This window comes from Melospiza georgiana, chromosome 7 (genome assembly GCF_028018845.1).
Source record: "Melospiza georgiana isolate bMelGeo1 chromosome 7, bMelGeo1.pri, whole genome shotgun sequence".
In the NCBI taxonomy this organism is placed as follows: Eukaryota; Metazoa; Chordata; class Aves; order Passeriformes; family Passerellidae; genus Melospiza; species Melospiza georgiana.
In genome coordinates, this window is record NC_080436.1 from 24,078,362 (window position 1) to 24,099,927 (window position 21,566).

Below are 21,566 nucleotides of genomic sequence, written 5' to 3' on the forward strand. Positions count from 1 at the left end.
CTTAGGCTACATGTCAGAAGTTTTTTATTACTAGTTAATTTTGTCATTTCCAGGCTTCACAGCTTCATAAGTTTTTGACAGTTGAACAGTTTTAATAATAGCTCTAAATATTTAGAAATGCCAAAATATGTAAAAATAACCTCTCAAAATAGACAGTGAATGAAATAAAGTAACACCAGTAGATTTTCCCAGTTTTGTTTTCTGATGCCATCCTATCAAGCAAGGGAAGGAAAGTGACATATAAGCAAAACATAAGTATAACAAGGAATTCTTTCCAATAACCAGACCCACATGAAGAGAGCTACCTTGGTTACTTCTGGTTACTCTGAATTGTGATGACAACAGACACCGTGATGAAACATCTCTCTGGTCTGCTCTGATTCAAGGCAGAAAACAATGACTCACATATTTTAATTTCAGCCTGGTAGTTTTACAGGCACATACTAAATAGTAAATAATCATCTGGATTTTTTCTTATAGGTAAAGTCTTTTCTCCAAAATATATTCCATGACAATATGTTGAATGTGTCAAGGAAATCAAAGGTAAGAGTTTACCAGGCTACAGAGGCAGGGAGTTGTCAAAGGTCACAGAAGAATCAATCCTAAAGGCAGAGTGATCTAGTTTGTGTAGTTACCCATTCACAACAGCTCATGTCCTGTTTCTGCAAATAAAGCTACTAATGGGAACCCTTAACACACAGATTTCACTGGTCTTGGATCATGTCTCAGGGCATTCTTAAGGATAATTTTCAAGTTGGTAAGGAATTACCTGAAAAGCATATTCTTTAAAATAGATGAGGAGTCCAGATCTGAAACAGCCATCTGGGTGGTAATGCCACAGGATGTGAGTGTGAGCATTTGGTTAACGGGGTTAGCAGGGTCATTTTTCATTACAAAGTGAATTCACTTTTCATTACAAAGTGAATTGTTTCTGCAGGAGCAGAAGGACAGCTCTGGCCCAGAGTGTAACTGGGACACTGCACAGGGTCATGGCATTGCTGAGAAAGGGCACAGAGTGATGTCTTGTGCCCTGTGTAAGGCTCAGAGGCAGCTGGGACATCCACACACCGTCTCATCCCTGCAGGAGATGCTGCACTTCCTTCTTCAGCATCTCCTGCAGGGATGAGACCCAGCCCAGTGCAGCATCTGGGATCTGAGGGCTTTCCTACAGGCATAGGTTCCTCTCTGCACACCCTCTGAGTGGGTCTCAGAAGCAATCTGCAGGGGTACTGTGGATAATATTTTATATGACAGTATGGCAGCCTAAGAATCTACATCCTCACCTAAGCCTATCAGATTTGTAACCTTAAAAGCACTTATGCAAAATATGACAATGTTACACTTAGATACTGCCAACAAGTCTGCTTGGTACATGGAATGTGCCTTACAGAATTTTCTCTAAATGTCTGAAGGAGAAATTGATAAATTGCTACAGACAAAGAAACCTGAAACCATGACCCACCTCTTTCTCAGCATCTTCCAGTTTCTTTTTCTTGCTCTCAGGCATCAGATCATCTAACCAGCTGAGCTCCCGCTTGGTAAAGAAGAAATCCATGAGTTTTCGGACAAATACCAAAGCTAGGACCTGAAAAGATATTAATTTAAAGAATTAGGAAATTAAACAAGTAAAACAGACAAATAGACTTGTAGAGGAATTTGTTCAAAAGTGACCAGTTTGTAGCTAGAATTTTATCCTTTAGTTTGAATAAGCTAACAGCTGCTATTCCTTTTTTCAAATGAAGTATGGTTTGAAGCATAACAATCACTGAGGTCAGTAAATATTTTCTATTATCATCAGAGAAATCCCTTAAGCAGCAGACCACAATTATTTATGCCAAGACACAGAACTGTTAGGCTCCTCAGTTCAATAAGCAATCTTCCTTAATGAGTGAATGTTCTTTCTGTAATAGGATTTAGTAATATTCCTTAAATAAAAAATGTCAAATAAATTTTAGTATTTTTTCTTTAAGAGAACATTTTTCCCTAAGAGAATATAAGTTGGGATATCCACACATAGGATTCAAAGCAGAGGTTGAATGTCAAATTTTTCACTACTTAATACATTATAAATTTTCCTTGAACACAGAATCAAAGCAATTTTATAATTAACTGTCCAAAATTATATTTTTATTCAATAATAATTATTCACAAGAGAAAATAATTAGGGATTTTTAGAGGAAATAAAAAAATTCATACCATCATAGGAAAGACAATGGCAGCTCTTGAAACCTTTATAATCCAGAGAAGCACAAGACAACTCAGCTGAATTATAGTGAAGAGATGGACCTTTCTAAGAGGAACATGCCTTAGATAAATAAAATCTGGCTGGTGCTTTGCAGGCATCCAGAATAACTTTATCCTGTCAAAAAGCTAAAAGAGAAAATTTTACACGTTTGGATCAAAATGAGGTGTAGGATCATCTATGCTGGCATTCACACACTGCCTCAGAGATCCTGAATATCCAAAGAATCTGCCTTGTTATTCTAAAGGCAAAAACTACATCATTTCAGCAGCACAGAAGAAAGTTCCTCAGTAACAACCATAAGCTTTTAATCTAGACTAGTCCAGCAGTGGCAAAGGAATTGTCTTCTCCCCACTGAGCACTTAAGCAGAGTTTAATTACTTGGTTAGTCATCATTCAGTGCCCTTCCATTTGAATACACATGTGCCTCCCCATTGTATTGCAGCTGTGCTGAGACACTGAACTCTGCTGAATTACATTCTATCCATTCTGTGCGGCAGGAAATACCCTGTTCATTGGATGTTACACACATGGTTACTACATTGGATGTTACACACAAACAAGGGGGTTAATTTTAAATTGTGAACTCTTAACATCAGGCAAAGCCAGACTCCAGAGTGGTCTTGAATCAATTGTGACTCCCACTGAATGGAAGCTGGTTGATCCTGTTGGGCATGTGCACTATCACACTTCTTTCCTAATACATCCTAGACTTCTTTGTCAACCACTGAGCTCTGCCTCCTTTGGCACATAAAAAGCTGCTCATGGAGGGACCTCTGCAGTCTTTTATTTCCTGCAAATGAACAATTTTCTTTTACTTCACCAGACACTTTATCCCAGGCTGTTTCCTTCTCCATATTTCACTTTATTCACAAAACCAGAAACAGAAAATGAAAAAGAAAAAAAAAAGGAATGAATGCCAGAAAGCTGCTAGGAATGTATGTGAGAGGTTCCTATTTTTCAGGCCTATTTGGCTCCATACTGACCTGTGACATTTATGTCATGGCACAGTGATTATGGTGGTACACCAATTCTTCCTGCATGGATGAGCCATACTATATTCACACAGCCTTCAGCAATGTCAAGTTTTGGAAATTTTTATTGAGCATGTACAAACTGCATTTTTTAAAGGCTTTTAATTTAGTCAGATTTGAGTATATCCCTTTTTCACAGAAACAGCAAAAAGCACATCCTCCCACAAAAGCTATCTTATCAAATCTCTATTCCTTATCCCAGCATGGGGGAGGAAGATAAGGAGGGGGATGCTATCACTTTTCCAAGTAAAGATAGCCAGATTGCAGCATGTCTTAAAAACACTCCTCAATAGTGTAGTGTACTTTCTCATACCCCTGTTCTGAGAAACAGCTGAACCATATTAAATTGAAATTATTTAAACCTCAGTAAAAGCCAAACTACACTTCTGAGAATATCAACCCAAAGGATAAGAGATAGGCAAAGTTATAAAAGAAGAGCCTCTGAATAGAGATCACCAGTCAAAAAAAAAAAATCCCAGTTTTGACTATAAATGGAGGTAAGTTGCAATCAAATGTAATGAAAAAAAATCAGAAATTTTCTTTGCTTTTTCTATTTGACCTTTTGCACAGAGTAACTTGTGTTTTCACTGTGTAATTTCTCAATTGTGTCACAAGGTGTGTTGATGCCTCGTGGGCTATAGGATTTGACACTCTGCCATTCCATGCTGCAGTTAGCCAGGAGAGAGAGAGCACAGCTCAACCCCAACCGGAGTGCTGGAATGCCAACTTCTGCCAGCCACTCCTCCCTGAGGCCACTGCAGGAATGCTGCCCTTCCACTAGACTCGACCCTTCACCCCTGAAGTGCTGTGGCTTGGGAGCTCCCCCTCCCTGCCTGGAGTGTTTATCTGCACAGGGAAGACCTTCAAAATTTCACTTGTGTTAGTTTTAGGGCAAGTTAGCCCTAAAGGCAAAGTTCAAGTTAAGGGTAGCCCTGCAAAGGAACTTGAAAAGGCAGCATGCAAGCAAGAGAATGGGCAGGCAGCAGAGAGGGAAGAGCCCCTGGTAGTTATTACTCAGTTTTTAGGCTCAGCAAGATTCTCTTGATAACAAGAGAGAACAGAAAAATCAGCAGCCAAAAAACTGGAGAAAAAATGGGGCACATGGCCTAAAGGGAATACTCTATTTAGAGAGAATCCCTTTTCCTTTTAAGCAGTCACTTTCAAAAATTTAAGGTTGGCAACATTCCTTTAAGATTATACACAAAAGCTAATACAATAATATAAGAAGAATAGCAATATTTTTTTATAGAAAGCGTCATCAATAACACACTCATCATAAATCCATTTTACCTGAATTCCCTTTAGAGATGAAGCACCCATGTAAAGAAACACTCCATAAAGCACAGGCATAGGAATAAACTGCACAAAAAAGCAGAGAAAGAGAAGAGCATATTAAATACTACTTAACAATTTTAAATGCTTCTAGAAAGACATTCAAAACAGTTGAAATACAAAGTGCCATATGCCTGCATTAATCAGACAAGTTGTAAATTCAGAGTCACTCAATTATAAATTAATAATATTTCTCAGAGTATAAAGCAAAAGAAGAATCTGGCTCTGTAGTTTTATTTTCCTCTCATGGCCAGTTATTACAATATACTTAATTCCGTATTAATACAATTAACAGAACTCCATAAAAAAATTAAAGCCTTAATTTATACTTAAATTCTTTACTTTAAAGACAGCTCAGAAAAATGTTCAAGAGACATAAAATACTTCTTACTGCTGAAAGTAGTATTTTGTGCTATAAACATTTAAAAATGGGTGAATGATTCCATGGAGTGATTTTTAAAGAGACAATTTAAATGTTCAGGTTCACAACATAAACTGTGTAGGCAAATGAGTATGTCCATGGAATCTGTTAGAAATATTAAATACACGAAATGCATGCTCTGTGTTTTCAAAGTGAAGGCTTTATGATATACTCAATAAAATACTGCTGGGAAGTACAATTTCTAAGGACTTATTGCCCTCACTGCCACAATATTCAAGACTAAGTTCTGGTTTTATTAAAGCCAGTGCCAAAAATCTCATTGATTTCACAGAGGCCAGATAATTATTTTAAAAGTATTATATTACATGTATATAGGGTATTATATATGACTGTAACTAGAGACCCTTTTTCAGGACACTGGTGAGCTGTCTTGAGCATGTAGGAAGCATGAGATAATTTTTCTGTTCATTTCCAAGAAACAAACCATAGAACTTCTCTTGCAACTGTGAAAATATTTTTAAATTACTTGGAAACCACAAAATGTTTTTAAATTATCTAAATAAATTTTAAATTGGTATAATGAGACTGTTTCATGGTAATTTGCATGGGCCCAAAGTACTGACAAAGTGTGAATACAGCTCAATGGCAGAATTCCCTTTGACTTCAGTCAGACCAGATTTTCATTACAAGGTTTTTATTTTAAAAATGCTAGGCACTTTATTAAGCAAAATTAGAATTCCACTTGAAACTCTCATTGAGTAACATTATGCTGGTTAGTAATGTGCCTGGAAAGAGCATTCATTAGATAATACAGCAACAGCAGTGAAATGTTCAGTGCAGTATTGATTACCTTTCCCTTACTTCCCCAAATTACCTTTAGAATACTTGTCAAAAAGACAGATGAGCCCATAAGGATAAAAATCATGAGTCCTGTGACTCTTTGCTCCCGGATTCCAAGAAATTTCGGCTGCTCCCCTGGAGCAGAGCACTCTGATTCCAGTTTTAAGCTGTTCACATGGGAAATGGAGAGGACAGTGGCTGCAACAAACCATGGCAATCCCATAATAGAGCACACACCGAGCATCACTGCCACCATGAGTAGGTCGAGGTGGTATCCACATCCTTTCTGTTAAGAAAAGTAAGGATGGAAAGAAATGTAAAATGACATCTGCATTAAGGAGAACGCTCCTGGCAGGCATTCCTAATGAACAGCTAGAGACAATAGAAAATTTGAGACTTGTAGGAAAAATAGAGCTTCCTTCTCTGTGTTATCCAGGCTGGGTCAGTAGGGATGCAGACTGGTTATCTCAGGGGAATTCCTACTGGTTCACAGTCAGTGCTCAATGTCACTGGACTCCTTCCAGTTGTGAGTTAAGTGTATCACAAATCCACTCTACAGTGGGTACCAAACAGCTTTCCTGCTTATAAAGTGGCTACTGGTGAGACACTGGAAAATACATACATTTTCTGTTTTAACTAAGTCTCCTCTGTGAATAACAGTGAGCAGAACATCCAGCTGGGCTGCCAACTTCCCACTGATCTTAGTAGACCTTCCATCCATTCTTACAAAGAGGTGGAAAAGTATGTATTTTTATTGGTCCCTACATAAAAATCCACAACATTTGCAAAGTCCCTTTATGCTAGAAGGGTCCATAAAACCACAGTGTTCCTTCTAAAGTTTTTTAAGATGGTAAGCACATGATACACATTTTCAGTAACGTACTTTCAATCTTAGATAAGAGCAGATAGCTAGAAAATAAGATACATTAAATTAAAATATAAAATCTAATAAATTAAAACATTAAAATAAAATATACAAAATTAAAATTAAATTAAAATATAAAAACTGCTTTATTGGTTTCCTAATTCAAAAATAGCATCATAATATCCATAGGAAAAGTCAATACAAATCCTTTGGGTTTGGATCACTTTTGTAGTGGTCAAATGCTACATAAATTTACCAACAGGTGGATAATGGTTTGCTTTCAAGCATAAAACCCTTTGGCTGAGTCTTAGATAAGATTAAAACCCAATGACTACCCTCACTTGAAAAAGAAAAATGCATCAAGCTTGGTTCTATAGATATCTGCTACCATAGCTGAACCACAGCTGAGTGGGATATTTCACTTCAATTTTAGCAAGTATCCAGGACATCCTCACAGCTGCAAGCAGCAGCTGAGGCTATTTTCTTTTAAAACATCAGGTAGTTAGCCATCTCCACAAAATTTTGCAATATGGCAACAAATCCAGTGTCATGGTCTGATGAAACAGCGATGTTCATGCAAACAATGTGAATATGTTGAACCATAATTTTGCCTGTAAACTCATGCAAATGCCTTTTGACATAAAAAAAGTAACTAAACTAAACTTGGAAGGGTTTGCTACAGAGACTGCCAAAAGCTGAAATGTGCACTATCCAGAATTTGCTATGGGAAGTATAAAAAAAGAGGGGAAAATGAGTTGGAAGCAAACAAATCATTTCTTTATGAAGACAACTTTTACTTCTAAAATGGGAAGCGTCTGGGTTTATGAAAATGTAAGCCACATATCAAAATGAAAATGCCATCTTATTTGCTTACATTATTTAAAAAGGGGGAAAAGTAAAGAAAATGAAGAGAATCAACTGTAGCAACCTTCCCTCACTCCCCAAAAGTGCTTATGAGTCTTATCTCCAAGACACATCTTGACAAACTCAGAGATGTGTCAAACACAGATATTAGTTACAGGCACAATGCACTCAAAGAAAGAGTTTAATTCTAAATCCTAACAGAGACACCTTTTTTTACCTTCTGACACATTTATGAGGAATGTATCTGCTAATGCATACAGAATCCGAGAGCATTTCCTCACATTCATACATGATCTGAGGAACCTGACATATGGGAAGAAAAGGAAGCATAGCAACAGGTGATGCTACACCAGACCCCAGCAAAACTAAAACGCAGCAAGACAAGGGGGCAGCCAGGAGGACCATCTGACTCCCAGATGCCAGTGCTGAAAAAACACATTCCAAAGCTTGGCAGCAAATTCCTGCATCTGTCAAGTTAACCACATGCAATGCTATGGATTGACATGAAGAGCCAGGCTGACAAAGAGGGCAAAAAAAGAACATATCAAATGTCACAATCATCCAAGAAGAGGCAATGCAAAGTGAAGGTTGCAAATGCATTTGCTAAAGCAACTTGGGATTGGATTGCTGCTTATTAAAAGTATGTCAAAAAAAAGCCTAAGCTTGCTGCATATACATGTACAGAAACCTGCTGCTAGATTTTGCCCAACAGTTTTTCAGAGGGGTGATGTCCCTTTTTCTCTCTCCATCTGTAGGCAGCTAAAGTGTTAGAGAACAGAGCAGGAAGTTGTCCTATGTTGTTTTAAGAACCCATTGTGCCTCTAGGGCTCAGTTTTATTCTTCTCCCTTCTTTAACATAGGAAGGGCATTAAAAAAAAGGTGGGTAGAACCACAGAGAAGGATGAAGAGAGGGAAAAAAATCTTGTATCATGAAATAACCCCTTTTTTAAGTTTTTAAAAATCCATGCAGTAGAACAATACTGTCAATACCTTAAGAGGCCATTAAGATTGTGGTACTATTAACTTGAAGGTTTTTTTTTTTTTTTTTTAGTGAATGAATCCTTCTACTAAAGCACAGAAGGCAACACTTTCTTAACTCAGAATCTGTATTCCAAATAACATTCATAAAGTCCTCTATAAGGCAGTGGATCACTGACACAGGGCACAGGCACCACACAGACCAACCAAGAAAAAAAGCACAAAAATTTAAAGGGGTTCTATATAATATATTACAAACTAGCATACTAAAGTAGATGGATACACATTACAACAGTGAAAGTATAAATTTTGACTGAATACCTTTAGTTTGTGTTCTTTTCTATTGATAATGACAGCTGTGATCTGCTGGTCCATAAAGATAAGGATAGTACAAAGCAGGGCTGGAATTACAGCAGCTATCACTGTCCACCAAGGATTAGGCCCCAGAGGAGTAATGAACCAGCCACGATCATCTCTGGTGGGCTACAAAAACAGTCATGCAAGGCCAATCAGAGCTGTAAGGATTATTCACATTTCAATTTCACAAGAATACATACAAAACATTATTAGGATATGGCTTCCTTTAAAACCAACCTATATAGAGCACTAAAAAACATGCTAGACTACCTCTGATGCCAAGCCAAGAAATTACATATAATAAAATATATAATAAAATCATCTGGATTATTACAGGTTACAGTTGATACAGTAAACACAAAATTTGGGGGAAGCCCCAGAACATTACAGTAGTTTAGAATTTGGGTGATTCAAGCCCTGTTAATTTCTACAGAGGAAATAAACATTAAGAAGCATGAAAGAGCCTGATAGAAGAGGTTCGCTTACATGATCCATAAATCAGAGAGGTTGCATAATTACTTGTGAACACAAAAAATTTAAAATACAATCACTACTCCCTGATGATGATAATAAACAATTATAAACCCATCATAGTAGATTATTCTGCAAAATGATAAAGCAGTGCAATTTATCATCAACTTACCTTAAAAGCATTTGGAACCTGAAGTTTTGGTGATGGAATTCCAATGGCGTAGTCAATTAAAACCATGGACAAAATAGTGAGAAAGACAGCAAAGTCGCTGACAACAGAGCGTACCTACGATTATTGAGAGAAATGACAATTTCAACTAAAACATTCAGCTATGACTTAAGATTTTTCTTCACTGTTTAGTACAGCTTACAGTTTTAGCTTACAGCTAAAACCATGCTTATTCTGATACGAGTTTCTAACAGAGAAAAGATGCCCTGTCTACTTCACCAGATGTTAACTGAATTTGCAATGCAGATAGAATTCATACTTGGACATGACTAATGGCAACTTTGGAATTGGAATAAGGGCACACACCTTAGTAGGGAAGTACCGGCTGGTTTTGAACTGTTTCAGGGTGGAGGAGAGCGTTACTGTGGAGAAGAACAGGATGACAGACCAGAAGAGGACGTCTGGAACGTAAGGGCCATGATGACCACAGGCTCGCCCAACAAACTCACCGTGAAACTTTTTACATTCCTACCAGGAGAGAAAAATAGTGTTGTTCTAAAAATTATCAATGCTTACACTAACATTTTCTTCCCAATTTCTCTCCTAAATTGTATTACTAGAATTAGTAAAACAATTTCTAGATATTTATTCTTTTAAAACTTAAAACGCACTAGTCTGCATGGAAAATTCCAAAAGGAATCTCTCTTTTAGCCATATTAAATGATGAAGTCACTAAGACATACCATAAATAAGGTCATTAACATAAAAACAGGGTTTCTTCAAACTCAGCAAGTACACTGATTTATTTTCTGTAGACAAATACAGATTTATACTTACTAACACTCTCCAAGTGTGGAAAGCAAAGTTCAAAAGGCACAAAGAGAAAGTCTGCTCCTGGTGCATTCTCAAGAACTGCTTTTTTGTTTTCCCTTCACAGCCCCCGCAATTGAAGAAAAAGCTATTTAGGACGCATGGCATTGGGCTAAAAGGAGCCCAATACATTTAATACCACACGGGGGCAGCACATCCTGTAAATTGTTTTTCTCTTACAATAAGAGCTGATAAAATGCCCGAAAACCCTAAATCTTTAACATCAATTATATTTAATATAATTTATTATCAATATGCAGATACAGTAGAAAGCATTTCGAGTACTTCTCCACTACTATCCTTAGTCATCTAAAATCGTAAAGAGTAGCTCTAGAAATGTGAGCTGCCAGCTCTGGACTCACAATCCTTTCCATCTTCCCAATCCCTCCACATGGAGCAGAAAGAAAATGAAAAATGAAATGCAGCACCAAGTATCAGGGATTCCAGGAAGAAATATCCTGCCAGATCAGGAACTTTTTGTATTAAATCAAGTGTGTCATTGGCTCATCACACTCACTGCACAATTATCCTGATATGGGAAACTTTGGCTTTGAAAAAAGATTGTCTTGGAAAAAATCACAATTGCTATTTGATGACTGTGAGACAAAGGAGCACAAGGTTTTTTATACTGCTATAGCAGTAAACTTGGGATGAAGTTGATCATACGCCTCTTGAAGAGGATTTTGTCACCATCAAAATCCTCTTCACACTTGTCCAAAATTCTCTTCATACTTGGTACAAAATCCTTTGCTCACACTTGGTTTGTCTTGAAAGCAAAAAATAATCATTGGGTTTTAAGAGAGAATGAGAATCCAGAACTTCAGAAACTTGAAACATTTCAGCTAGATATAAGAAGATATGAGCAGTAAAAGAGACATAATGGGGTGAGTCTGACCAAATATTTACAGACAGCAATGTCTAATCTCTTACTGAAGTTCTCTAGAGCAGAAGTTTCTTGATGGTGCTTGCAAGAACCAAAGATACAAAAGTACAAAAAAAATCAGTTATTTCTTTGACAACTACAGGGACTCATGGGAAAAGTCGGTCAGTTATACTGCTACCTATGTAAACTCAAGTTTTGGTAATAAGATTTCACAAAAGTTTTGAAGGGTTTTATATAATGCAGCCAGTCTTTTACATTTATAGTTAAAACAAAATCTGTTATTTTAAATCTCCTCAGCTGCAAATGTACTCTGAAAAACACTGTCAGAGATCTGAGAAAGTGAGAGGAGGAGTCTGCTCCTGCACAGATGCTCTTAGAGTGTGCTGCAATTTTGAGAATATTCATTCTGGACTGCTGGAATCCCTCAGGCCAGCAGTTCTCAACTTTCTTTCTGCTGTTGCCACACCAGCAGAGTTGAGGAGCAGTCCCTGCTCAGAGGAAGGCATGGAAGCAAGACAGAGCAGCCATGGAAGACAGCTCTAACTTAAAATGAGTTCTTCTGCATTCCTGCCTTTGGAAAAAAAAAAAAAAAAGAACAGTATCTTCTGGAGACAGTCCACTGGATTGGCTTTTAAGTATTCAATTTGATTATGCCTGTGATTTGGTTAATTCAGTTATCTCTTCAGTCTGGTGTCTTTCGCACTCAATTCTCTTTGACTGTGTAATGAAATGATCCCTTTGCAGGAAAAGTGGTGACCCAATCTCAACACAACATTTTAATCAAGCTGTAAATGTCACTTTGAAAAAGACAAACTTGAATTATAAAATCCTTTAAACATAGAAAAGTGTACTCTTAAGAAACTTGTTACACGTTCATGCAAGCCCTACTAAACTGTAGCTTTATCCCCTTCCTCCCCTGGGAAAAGAAATTACAGAACTTAAGGTGAGAAAAAAGTGGTCATTGAAGAGAAATTTTCTCCCCATCCTCTTTTTTATAGCCTGAACTACTGCAAGAGTGTTTTAGGGGAAATAAATGCTTCTGATTCTTTCTACACAAGGGAACTTTGGTTTTGCCATCTGGCAGAATTTAGGACAAATTCATTGTCATTTGACATGTTTGACTTAATCCCAGCCAAGCTCTTGTGCTAGTGTGTCAAGAAGGTTCCAAAGCAGGGCATAAAATGCACACACTTGCTGCAAAAAGCTTACAAAATGAGATAACACTATAAAGTTCATGTTAATTTTTGTTAAGTATCTTTTATTATTTATTTGAACAAATATGAGCAGGAAAATTGGTAATTTTTAAAATATTTTTGTTGCAGTAAGATGGACAGACTTATTTATGCCTATGCCTTTATTTATTAAGTTCCCAAATTTACTTACTGACACAGTTAGGTTCCCCCATGGCACATCAGATGCAGATATATTGTAGTCCTGCCAGTATTGTAAGGTTTTATTGCTAGGATGCTCTGGTTCCACACAATTGCATCTGAAAAGAAATATATTTTTCCTTAATAATGAAAGATATATCAGATATTAATCTAAATCATCATTTTTAAGATACATTGAAATTCTGCTCTACATTGGCAGATAATTTTAGTTCAAATGAGTTCAGTAGATGCATGCTTTGAAGCAGTTTGTATTTCAGTAGCCAGTGCTATTACTGGAGCATCATTTGCTGTGAGGTGCAAATGCATATATAGTACATAACGTGACACATTCCAACCACTGATCACATTAACTTTTACCACCTGTCTTCTTCCTCATCTATTGATACTTCTGAGCACAGTTTGAAATACTGAGAATATGCTGGCCCTGTTCCACCCTCTTACACCTAACACTTCTCTACATGGACATTAGATGCTATGTACAGCTCCAGGCTGATCCATTTCCCAAATAACAAACTCTCTGTGTCCTCTTTCTTTCCTAGATGCAAAATTGCCCAACTACCCAGTCAGCTGTCAGGGCTCTGAATGTCAGGATCACCAGCACAAAAACCTCTCTGAACTCTGTGTCCCTTGTTTCTCCTTTCCCCACAGCTGCTGTAAAAGCACACTTTTCATTCTAAATTGTGTATTTTAACATGCAAAATGTGACGAGGCAGTGTAGGAGGACAATAAGTAATTTAAAAATAAGTAATTTAAAATCAAAATGAAATCTTTAAAGCCTCTGAAGCAACTGTGGGAGGCTTTTTCTTTGACAAAGCCTTCAAAACATCCAGGATACTCTGTAGGATCCAAGATGTCAAGTGTGCTTTGCAATACGCTTTAAATTAATTCTACTTTAATAATCTGTAGCACCATCGAGTCTGCTAGTATTTTAATGTGCTTATGATGACTTTAAATAAATTGTGTACTCTCTGATAAAGTTTTCAGGAGCGGCTGGGGACAGGATAACATCTGACTATCGCGTGCAGAGCCACTGAACATAAATTGCATTACAGCTGTAGCAGAATATCAGTTTATTCACTTACCTATGCTATTTTCTATGTGACTGTTTATCTTTCCACAGAATGACAATACTCAACTAGATTTGTATGATTTTCTATATATTAAATCCTACCATCTACACCATGAGGACACAACACTGACATTCTATTTCAATTACAATACTATACATGTGACAACATCTGCATTTAATACATAGAGATGAAAAGATGCAAGTTGTCTTTGTGCAATTCCTTGATTTTATTTTAAATGCAGCTATTTCCAAAATAAAGAGAAAACCCCCACAGCCCATGAACAAAAAGGAAAGAAAAAAAACAGAAAAAAAAGCAACTGCATTCGGAGAAGTTGAGGGCCTGAGCCAAAAGTCCTTGACTGGATCTTTCCAACATATTTAATATGCTTTGGATCAGGCCCTAAGTGCAGCATGAACACGTGTTCAATGCATAGTCCAAGGTATTACGGGATGGGTTAAATGAAGCACATCACTACCAGTGAGTTACAGGAGCAGAATAAAGCCAACAAACAGTATGGCTACATCATGTGTTGCAAGGGAGTATTGGATGCTCATGCAGCAGTCAGAGGTGGCTGTGTGAGGTTACTGCTGTTTCCTGGGAGCACAGGAGCTCCTGGCCCTGGTGTCCATCGCCGATCCAGCTGGCCGGACGCCAGGCCAGGCTTTGATTACAGCAGGCCAGGCTGGCAGGGGCTGCTCACTCAGACACTTCCTCACTAGAAGGGGAGACTGTGCCTGTCGCCAGCACTACATGGTACAGCTACCCTTGCTGCAAACTGCAAAATTACATTTAAAGGTTAGAGGAGCCAACATTTCTAGTTCCTCAGAAATGTGACACTTGAAGCTATAGTTTAATACAGCTCAGGTAAATCACCTTCAGATTAGGTCATTTGTTTATTTCTATAGCAATATCACTTTCCTCCTGCACAGCATTCCAGTCTGGTCTTTACCAAGCTTCACAGGCATGTAGCAATGGCTGACTGATGATCAGCAAATAAGGGACTTGTGCAAACTACACCCACACAGACAAAAATCACCCTGCATAGTGCTTCTGTCACTGAATGGGGGCAGAGCTAGGCCCTAACTGTGGAGACCAGATCCTGTTTCTACTCAGAAGACCATTCAAACAATGATCTCAGTGTTTTGATATACACAACATTGCATTGCTTTCAATATTGTACGTGTTTTGGCAACACTGACATTTTGATGTGAGATTGTATCATGGTATTACTGTCTTCCAGCATCCCACTAATTGCTTAACATTATAGAACTGTGAGATAGTAAAACACTCCCTGTCCATCCCAGAAAACACAAATGAAGGTACCATTCAGCGCCAAAACATAAAAACATTATCTACCAAAATGTGTTGTTTCATAACAGATTTAATTGCTTCAATGATAACTATTTCCCAATGTAACTGACCTTCAAGGATAATCTCACATTAATGAAATAATGCTTCCTACTTTAATATTTTTAGTATTTTAGTCTCTTTCATTGCCATTTTTACTTTGAGTAGTTTTGCCAGAAAATGCAAAATACGCTGAATAGTTAGCACTAACACATCCTTCTATTTTCCTGATAAAATATTACTCAGAATGCTGGAATAAGCAAAAAAAAAATTTCCTCTTGGGAGTTCAAATGCCCTTACATTCTTGTAAAGTTGTTTGAAGTGCTGAGTACTTGCCCATGACAAGGGATCTGTGGGGAGTTTATGCTATTACCAAATGAGTTATAGACTATACAAACACCTGTATTTTCTAAGAAACCTATTCATCTTTAAATACAGTACCAACTTAGCAATGTACTCTTGTGTCTTTGAATGATAAGTCAGTAATCATCTTCCTGATACTAAAATATTCAAAAGGATTCTTTTGATTCTCTTTCATCCTGGCTAGCATAAAGGCAGGGAGCAATCTGACACTGGTTGTGGTAACAAAAGCATAGGTGTCACTATGGGGGGGCAATCTTTGCTGCCAATCTCAACACATCCATTTCATCACACTGATGACAGAAATAAATAATTTTTCATCTTTACCCTTTTGGATATGGCAAGACATTCTGATCTCCTGGTAGCAATTCAGATGTTTAGCATGGGTGACTGTACACTCCATGGTGTCTGTGATATCCATGATGAGTTACCAGATATGAGAGGATCTTCGTTGACTCATGCCTTTGTTTTCAAAGCAGCTGGAGGCTGAGAGATCTAAAGTGGCACTAGATACCCAGTTACAGGCCCCTACCTGTATTTAAAATGTCCGTATTTTGCAACTAGAATGGTATGAGTGGAGCTTGTTTTCTTTTAGGGTATTTAAAAATCTAATACAGTCTAAAGAAAGAGATTATACTTCTGAGGTAGGTAAACAAACCATTTCAGACAAGATAGTCTTCAGACAACTCAGAACTGTTCTAAGATGAGAACTGACAAAATGAGAACGTAACAAAGAATAACCTGAACCTGCTAGCTAGAAACAATAACCAGAGCAAGGAGTCTTTATTGCCCATACACCTTCCAAAGCACTCAAGAAATCTCAGGCAAATCAGAATGGAGAACAAAGGTAGATTAGAAGTAAAAAAAAATTAGGACTGCATGACAGACAGGTATTCCCGGGAGCCTGTATCTCTCTCCCTTTTATAGGAGGATCAAAATTTCAGCTTAATCTTCAGCACCAATTCAACTGTAACATACAGGCAGTATAAGGTCACTCCCCACTTCCCTTCTTTGTCCCCCCTAACTCCCCACAATTTCATGGTTGTTTTAGGTTTTGGTTCATAAGTCTCAGTCTCGTTCACTTCATTAATTAGAGGCAGCCATCCTAACTTTGCTGCATGCAACATCTACAACTTGTCCTGTTTTCAGAGAGCAGAGCTAGGATCCCACAAGAGCAACTTCAGGAAATCTCAGATAAATATCAGTGTTCTTTGTTCCACAAAAGGAACAGTTATTGCTATCCTTAATAGCACCAAAAAGACTGTCTGTATTATCCCTCTTTCTGTGGACTATGGGAAAGGGAATATTAGTTAGCAAATTAAAATCCTGTCACTTTATATGTCAAGTTGGGGAATATTTTCCCCCTCCTTTTTAGATTAGCAATAAAATACAAATATCATGGCTGCTCAACAACTAAAATGTTCTTTACTAAAACCACTTGCATCCTGACTCTAATTTTCTGTTAACTGAAAAACAAGAAACTTATTTCCTACATTTATTTTTTCACTTCAAATAAACCCCAGTCTAGTCTTTCCAATCCTTACAATATCCACCTCTTACTCCTGCTTCTTCGGATTACTTCTTCACCATTTTCTTCTCTTTACTCTGTCATGCATGCTCTGCTCCCTACACAGGCTTTAATGTAGCATGGTGCCTGTCCAGCTTCAAAGAAGAGCCTCAGACAGTGTTTTTGTGAGTAAATAAACCACACTTAAACAGCGCAGCTCCCTTTGAAAGCCCCATGGCCATTCATCCCACGGCAGTCGCCATTTTTCAGTAGCAGGTTTTCAAAACTAGGAGGCACTTACTATCAATGATTTTCTAAAATTCAACAGGCATTGGTTTGGATCTCTTATTTTCCAGCATTTACATATTGTATGCTCCACCTATTTTTACTAGATAAGGATATGATCTATAAAAGATGCAACTGCAGCTTCTTCCTGATTAGTCAATGTACCATTTCCCCTTGCTAGAAGGGAAAAATGCCTTTCTGGCTCACTTAAGATAGCCTGAGAATGAGATTTGCTCTATATGAATATGTATAATACTTTAAAAACTGCAGGCAAGTATGACAAATAAGTTGCAAAATGTGCTTGTTTAAACAATATGTCTCACTGAATATCAGAGCACATATTTGGTAGTATGAGTAGGAAGGTTTTCCTCTAGCACAGAGGATGCTCTGAGCGTGCTGTGCATTGATCACTTCACAGAGACAGAGGAAGATGACAGCATGAAATGGAAGATAACATCACCAGGTTTGTTTTCAAAGTAAGGTATAGGTATTCTTTATGTTGCATTTACAAAGCTGAAGTATATTAATAGCACTATTCTATGCATGTTTAGGTTTCCTCCAAATAAACCATTTTCATGGGAATTATGGGCATTCACAGAATCCTTCTGTTTGTCTAACAACTTCTATGAGAAAAGGACAACAACAGTATCATAAAATAATACCTTCTCTACTGTCTCATACCTAAAATACCTGCAGATCCCTGGCATTTTATTTACCATATATTCCTTCTTGTGCCAACCTTCATACCAACTAAATCAAAGGCTCAGTGGATAAAAGACTGGAAACAAAATAATTAATAGTGATGGAAAATGGACTTGTCAGTTAAGTTCTATTCTCAGTATCATGAAACCCTTTCACAGCACAGCTGTCATGGCAAGACAAGATTTTTTTCTTAATTTATTTATGAGTTCTGCCATCCTGAATTACAACCACTGTTATGTGGCCCATCTCTGACAGTCACGAACATCAGTAGGCATCCACAAATATTCTCTAAGGTTACAAGGCTGTATAAGTTTAGTTGGTTAAGCTCAGGAGGAAAACAGAAAAGCCTGTTGAAGCACCTAAACAATGCACTCAGCAGTACAATAGTTTCACAGAGAGAGAAACAAAGATAAATCTGAGAAGGGGAACTAATGTTAGCCTGAAGACATCTCAAAGAATCAGGTTCTTTTGGATAGCACATCAGGAGGAAAATAGTGTTTTTTCAAAGGGAAAGTCTCGAAAACAGATTTATAATAATATTGTAGCTTTGTTAACCTTGAAGGTTGAGTTTTATTAGCTATCTGCTGCAATATGCAGTCCTTACATTTGCAGCAGTACTTTGGTGTTTAAGTGCCATACACAGAAATTCCTGTGCAGAAAAGCAGTGCAACTCTGGGGATACTGACAATTCATCTGAAAGCTTTCACTGTGAAATACTTCTAGTATATCCCTTCACCCTACTTCCAAAGTTAAGAGTGCATATATTTGAGGAGAAGAGGTTCAGTATAATGCTGGTACAGAAATAATTACTGCAATACATTGCAGTGCTACATGGTCAGCTTGTGTTTCAACTGTGCAGGTGCAACGCATCAATACACATAAAGGTACTGTAAAAATCCACCCACAGATTTTATGTAAGCCTTCCTAGATTTTGAAAGCATTGTGTAGATCAGGTCTCAACTACAAACTTAATGCTGTGGAGAATTGCTTAACAAGGAGATCCATTTCCAAAGTGGAGGGGACAAGTAGTAGGAAAGAACAAAACAAGGTGGGCACTGCCTGGGTGCAAATGAAGGAGAAAGACACAAACAAGTCAGCTGAGTTGGGCAGGCACAGAGAAGTCTTGGAAAAAACAGAATAAAGAAAAAGAAATCCTAGATTCCAAGGTTTGTCAAGAAGCGAAAGTGAACCAGCAGTTAAACTCAGTGATGGTACTTGCATGGTTCTGGGAAAAAGAGGGATATTCTTGGGGAAGGACACACAGTATATGGCACAGTTACTTAACTGTAGGAAAAAACTATAAAGAAGGGAAACAGAAAATCTATTTTCATATCTAACCTCAAAGAAATCATTACAGGAATTGAAATTCAATTACTTGCCTGGGACCATAATGAGCAACACTGTGCTCATCATCGCTGACTCTTCTCATTCCACCTGCAGCTTAAGGGATACAGCGTAAGAACCAACCTAATTTGCATCCAATAATGATGTCTTTAGATTAATTTGTATAGATAATGGAAGATTTAAAACTTGCTTGTGCAAACAGTGGCATCCACAAAACCAATCTTCACAATGCCTTCTAGAAGCAGTAGTTTCTATAGCCTGAAATGATACTGAGATTGACATGATCTTGGCTCCCTAATTACATCAGAGTGGGATTTTCTACTCCTAATGCTTAAGTGCATGTCAATACCAAGACAGATTGCAATATGCATATTACTATGCCAAGAAATCACTTTAAAATTATTCAATGTAATCTGTTAATAATTGAGTAACTTCTGGTAAAGAATTATTAAAACAACATGAATTCATCACTTTGAAAAAAGAATTAATAAAAACCAAAAAGGTATATAAAATTCATTTACATACCAAAAAGGTACATAAAGATCTAAGCAACCTCACCCTGAGAAATAACTGAACTTCTGTATTCCAAGAAAGCTATCTTAAAATGCTTGTATTTTAAAGACTACTGGATTGCTTTCTAAATCACATTCCTTTCATCCACAATGCTTATTCTGTTTTCCTTTTAAAACCAGGGGGGGTTATCTGCTCCAATATGGGGTTCTCTTTTCCTAGCAAAGATAATATTTTATATACACTTTAAAACTGATGGGCATCAGCGTTCCAGACAGGTTTCACTAACTGGAGATATATTTGCTACCAGGGTAGGATAAAAACAGGAGGAGGAGAGTGCAGAAATAAGAGAGTTGCTATGCCAACCTACAAATGCTAATGGCATGACAAATACAAAAAGGTCATATAAAAAAAAATAGAAAGAAATGCTCTGATCAAGAAGTATTTGTACTTAATTTAATAAACAATGTAGCTACTCTATTCAAGTTCCTTCAAAACAATACAGTTTAAAAATAGGAAAAATCAGCACAGTATCACACTGGAAATCAGGCTTTGTCCTGCCCTTGATTTATCACTAAAATGCATTATTCTTTGTCATCCATATTAAAAATATGATGATCTAGGAAAAAGTTACATATAAATGCTGAATGGATTTGCCTGTAAGTAGATCACTGTATTTATTCTGTATTTCAATACAGAGTATAAAATAAAATTTAAAAATGAGTAAAAAGTGCATCATGCAAAAAGATCATGCAAAAAGGTATTTTTGTCATTTTGAGGTAGAATTCTGTAATAAACTCAAAACCTACCTTCTACTTTAAATGGTAAAATACTAAATGCAATTTTTAAGAAATCTTTTAGGAGGACTTTCAGTCGATTTTCAAATATTTGGGTGTGCTTGATTAAAAACTTTAAAAAAAAAATCCCAACTGTTCTGAATGTTCTCTTCATCTAAGGTGTATTATGGCAGATATTAGTAATGACTCCTGTACTCTCAAATATAAGAGATGCATGCAGTGCAGTATTTTACATAAAATCCTTGCAACAGAGACTGTTTGTAACAGAATTCAAGCCCACCAAAAATACAGAATGGGTTTTCTTTTCACTTGAAATATGGTTTCAATTTGGTTGAAACACCAACCATTTAAAATTACTGCTTTCTTTGTCTTTCTAGTACTCCAAAGAGAGCACTAACAGAATGCCAATGACTTTTCCTGGGTCAAACTCATGTCTTCACCAGGGCAAAGGAACAGTACTGGCAGGTAGACAGACAACCTGTGGACATCAGAGCATCCTCAGAAAGCCCATGGGAGAAAAGAGGACAGCTGGGCCACAGCATTCACTAAAAATTTCAAATACATTCAGTGTTCTGACCATTTTATCATCAACTTTTGTGGTGGGCAACAGAAAACACAGAAATTTTACAGCGCAACCCAAGTTTTCTAGCATAGAATTGCAGATCCAAGATAAAGTTTTACATAAGCTTTGGTTGAGCATTCAAAGAGAAATTAGTTGCTCAACCTTTTGAAGATCGCCCATGGCTAATTAAAGACCTGCCAAGGCTTTACTAACAATTAAAAACTTGTCTTTAAAATCCCCAAAGAGGAAAATGCAAACAGCTGTTTTAATTAGCAAAACAGCAGATACTAATTAGCTTCTGTAACAGAGTATGCTGGTCCTTTAAGGACAAGACCAGTTTCAGCCCGAGTTTGTTACCCATTTAAGCCATAAGTAGAAGGACTGGAATTAGTTTTTCCTGCAGC

At 37.3% G+C, this 21,566-nt stretch overlaps 1 protein-coding gene across 6 annotated transcripts in view; it reads right to left on the bottom strand.

Moving 5' to 3' along the window:
* Window positions 1-21,566, bottom strand: part of SLC4A10 (solute carrier family 4 member 10) — a 146,317-nt gene that overhangs the window by 9,804 nt on the left and 114,947 nt on the right. For all 6 annotated transcript variants that reach the window (XM_058027921.1, XM_058027923.1, XM_058027920.1 and 3 more), the window contains 8 exons: window positions 12,671-12,776; window positions 9,901-10,062; window positions 9,538-9,651; window positions 8,859-9,020; window positions 5,865-6,116; window positions 4,567-4,635; window positions 2,197-2,370; window positions 1,463-1,585 (listed from right to left, as the gene is read on the bottom strand). In XM_058027921.1, the coding sequence (XP_057883904.1) occupies window positions 1,463-1,585; window positions 2,197-2,370; window positions 4,567-4,635; window positions 5,865-6,116; window positions 8,859-9,020; window positions 9,538-9,651; window positions 9,901-10,062; window positions 12,671-12,776 (1,162 nt within the window). The remainder of the gene's footprint in view (window positions 1-1,462; window positions 1,586-2,196; window positions 2,371-4,566; window positions 4,636-5,864; window positions 6,117-8,858; window positions 9,021-9,537; window positions 9,652-9,900; window positions 10,063-12,670; window positions 12,777-21,566) is intronic.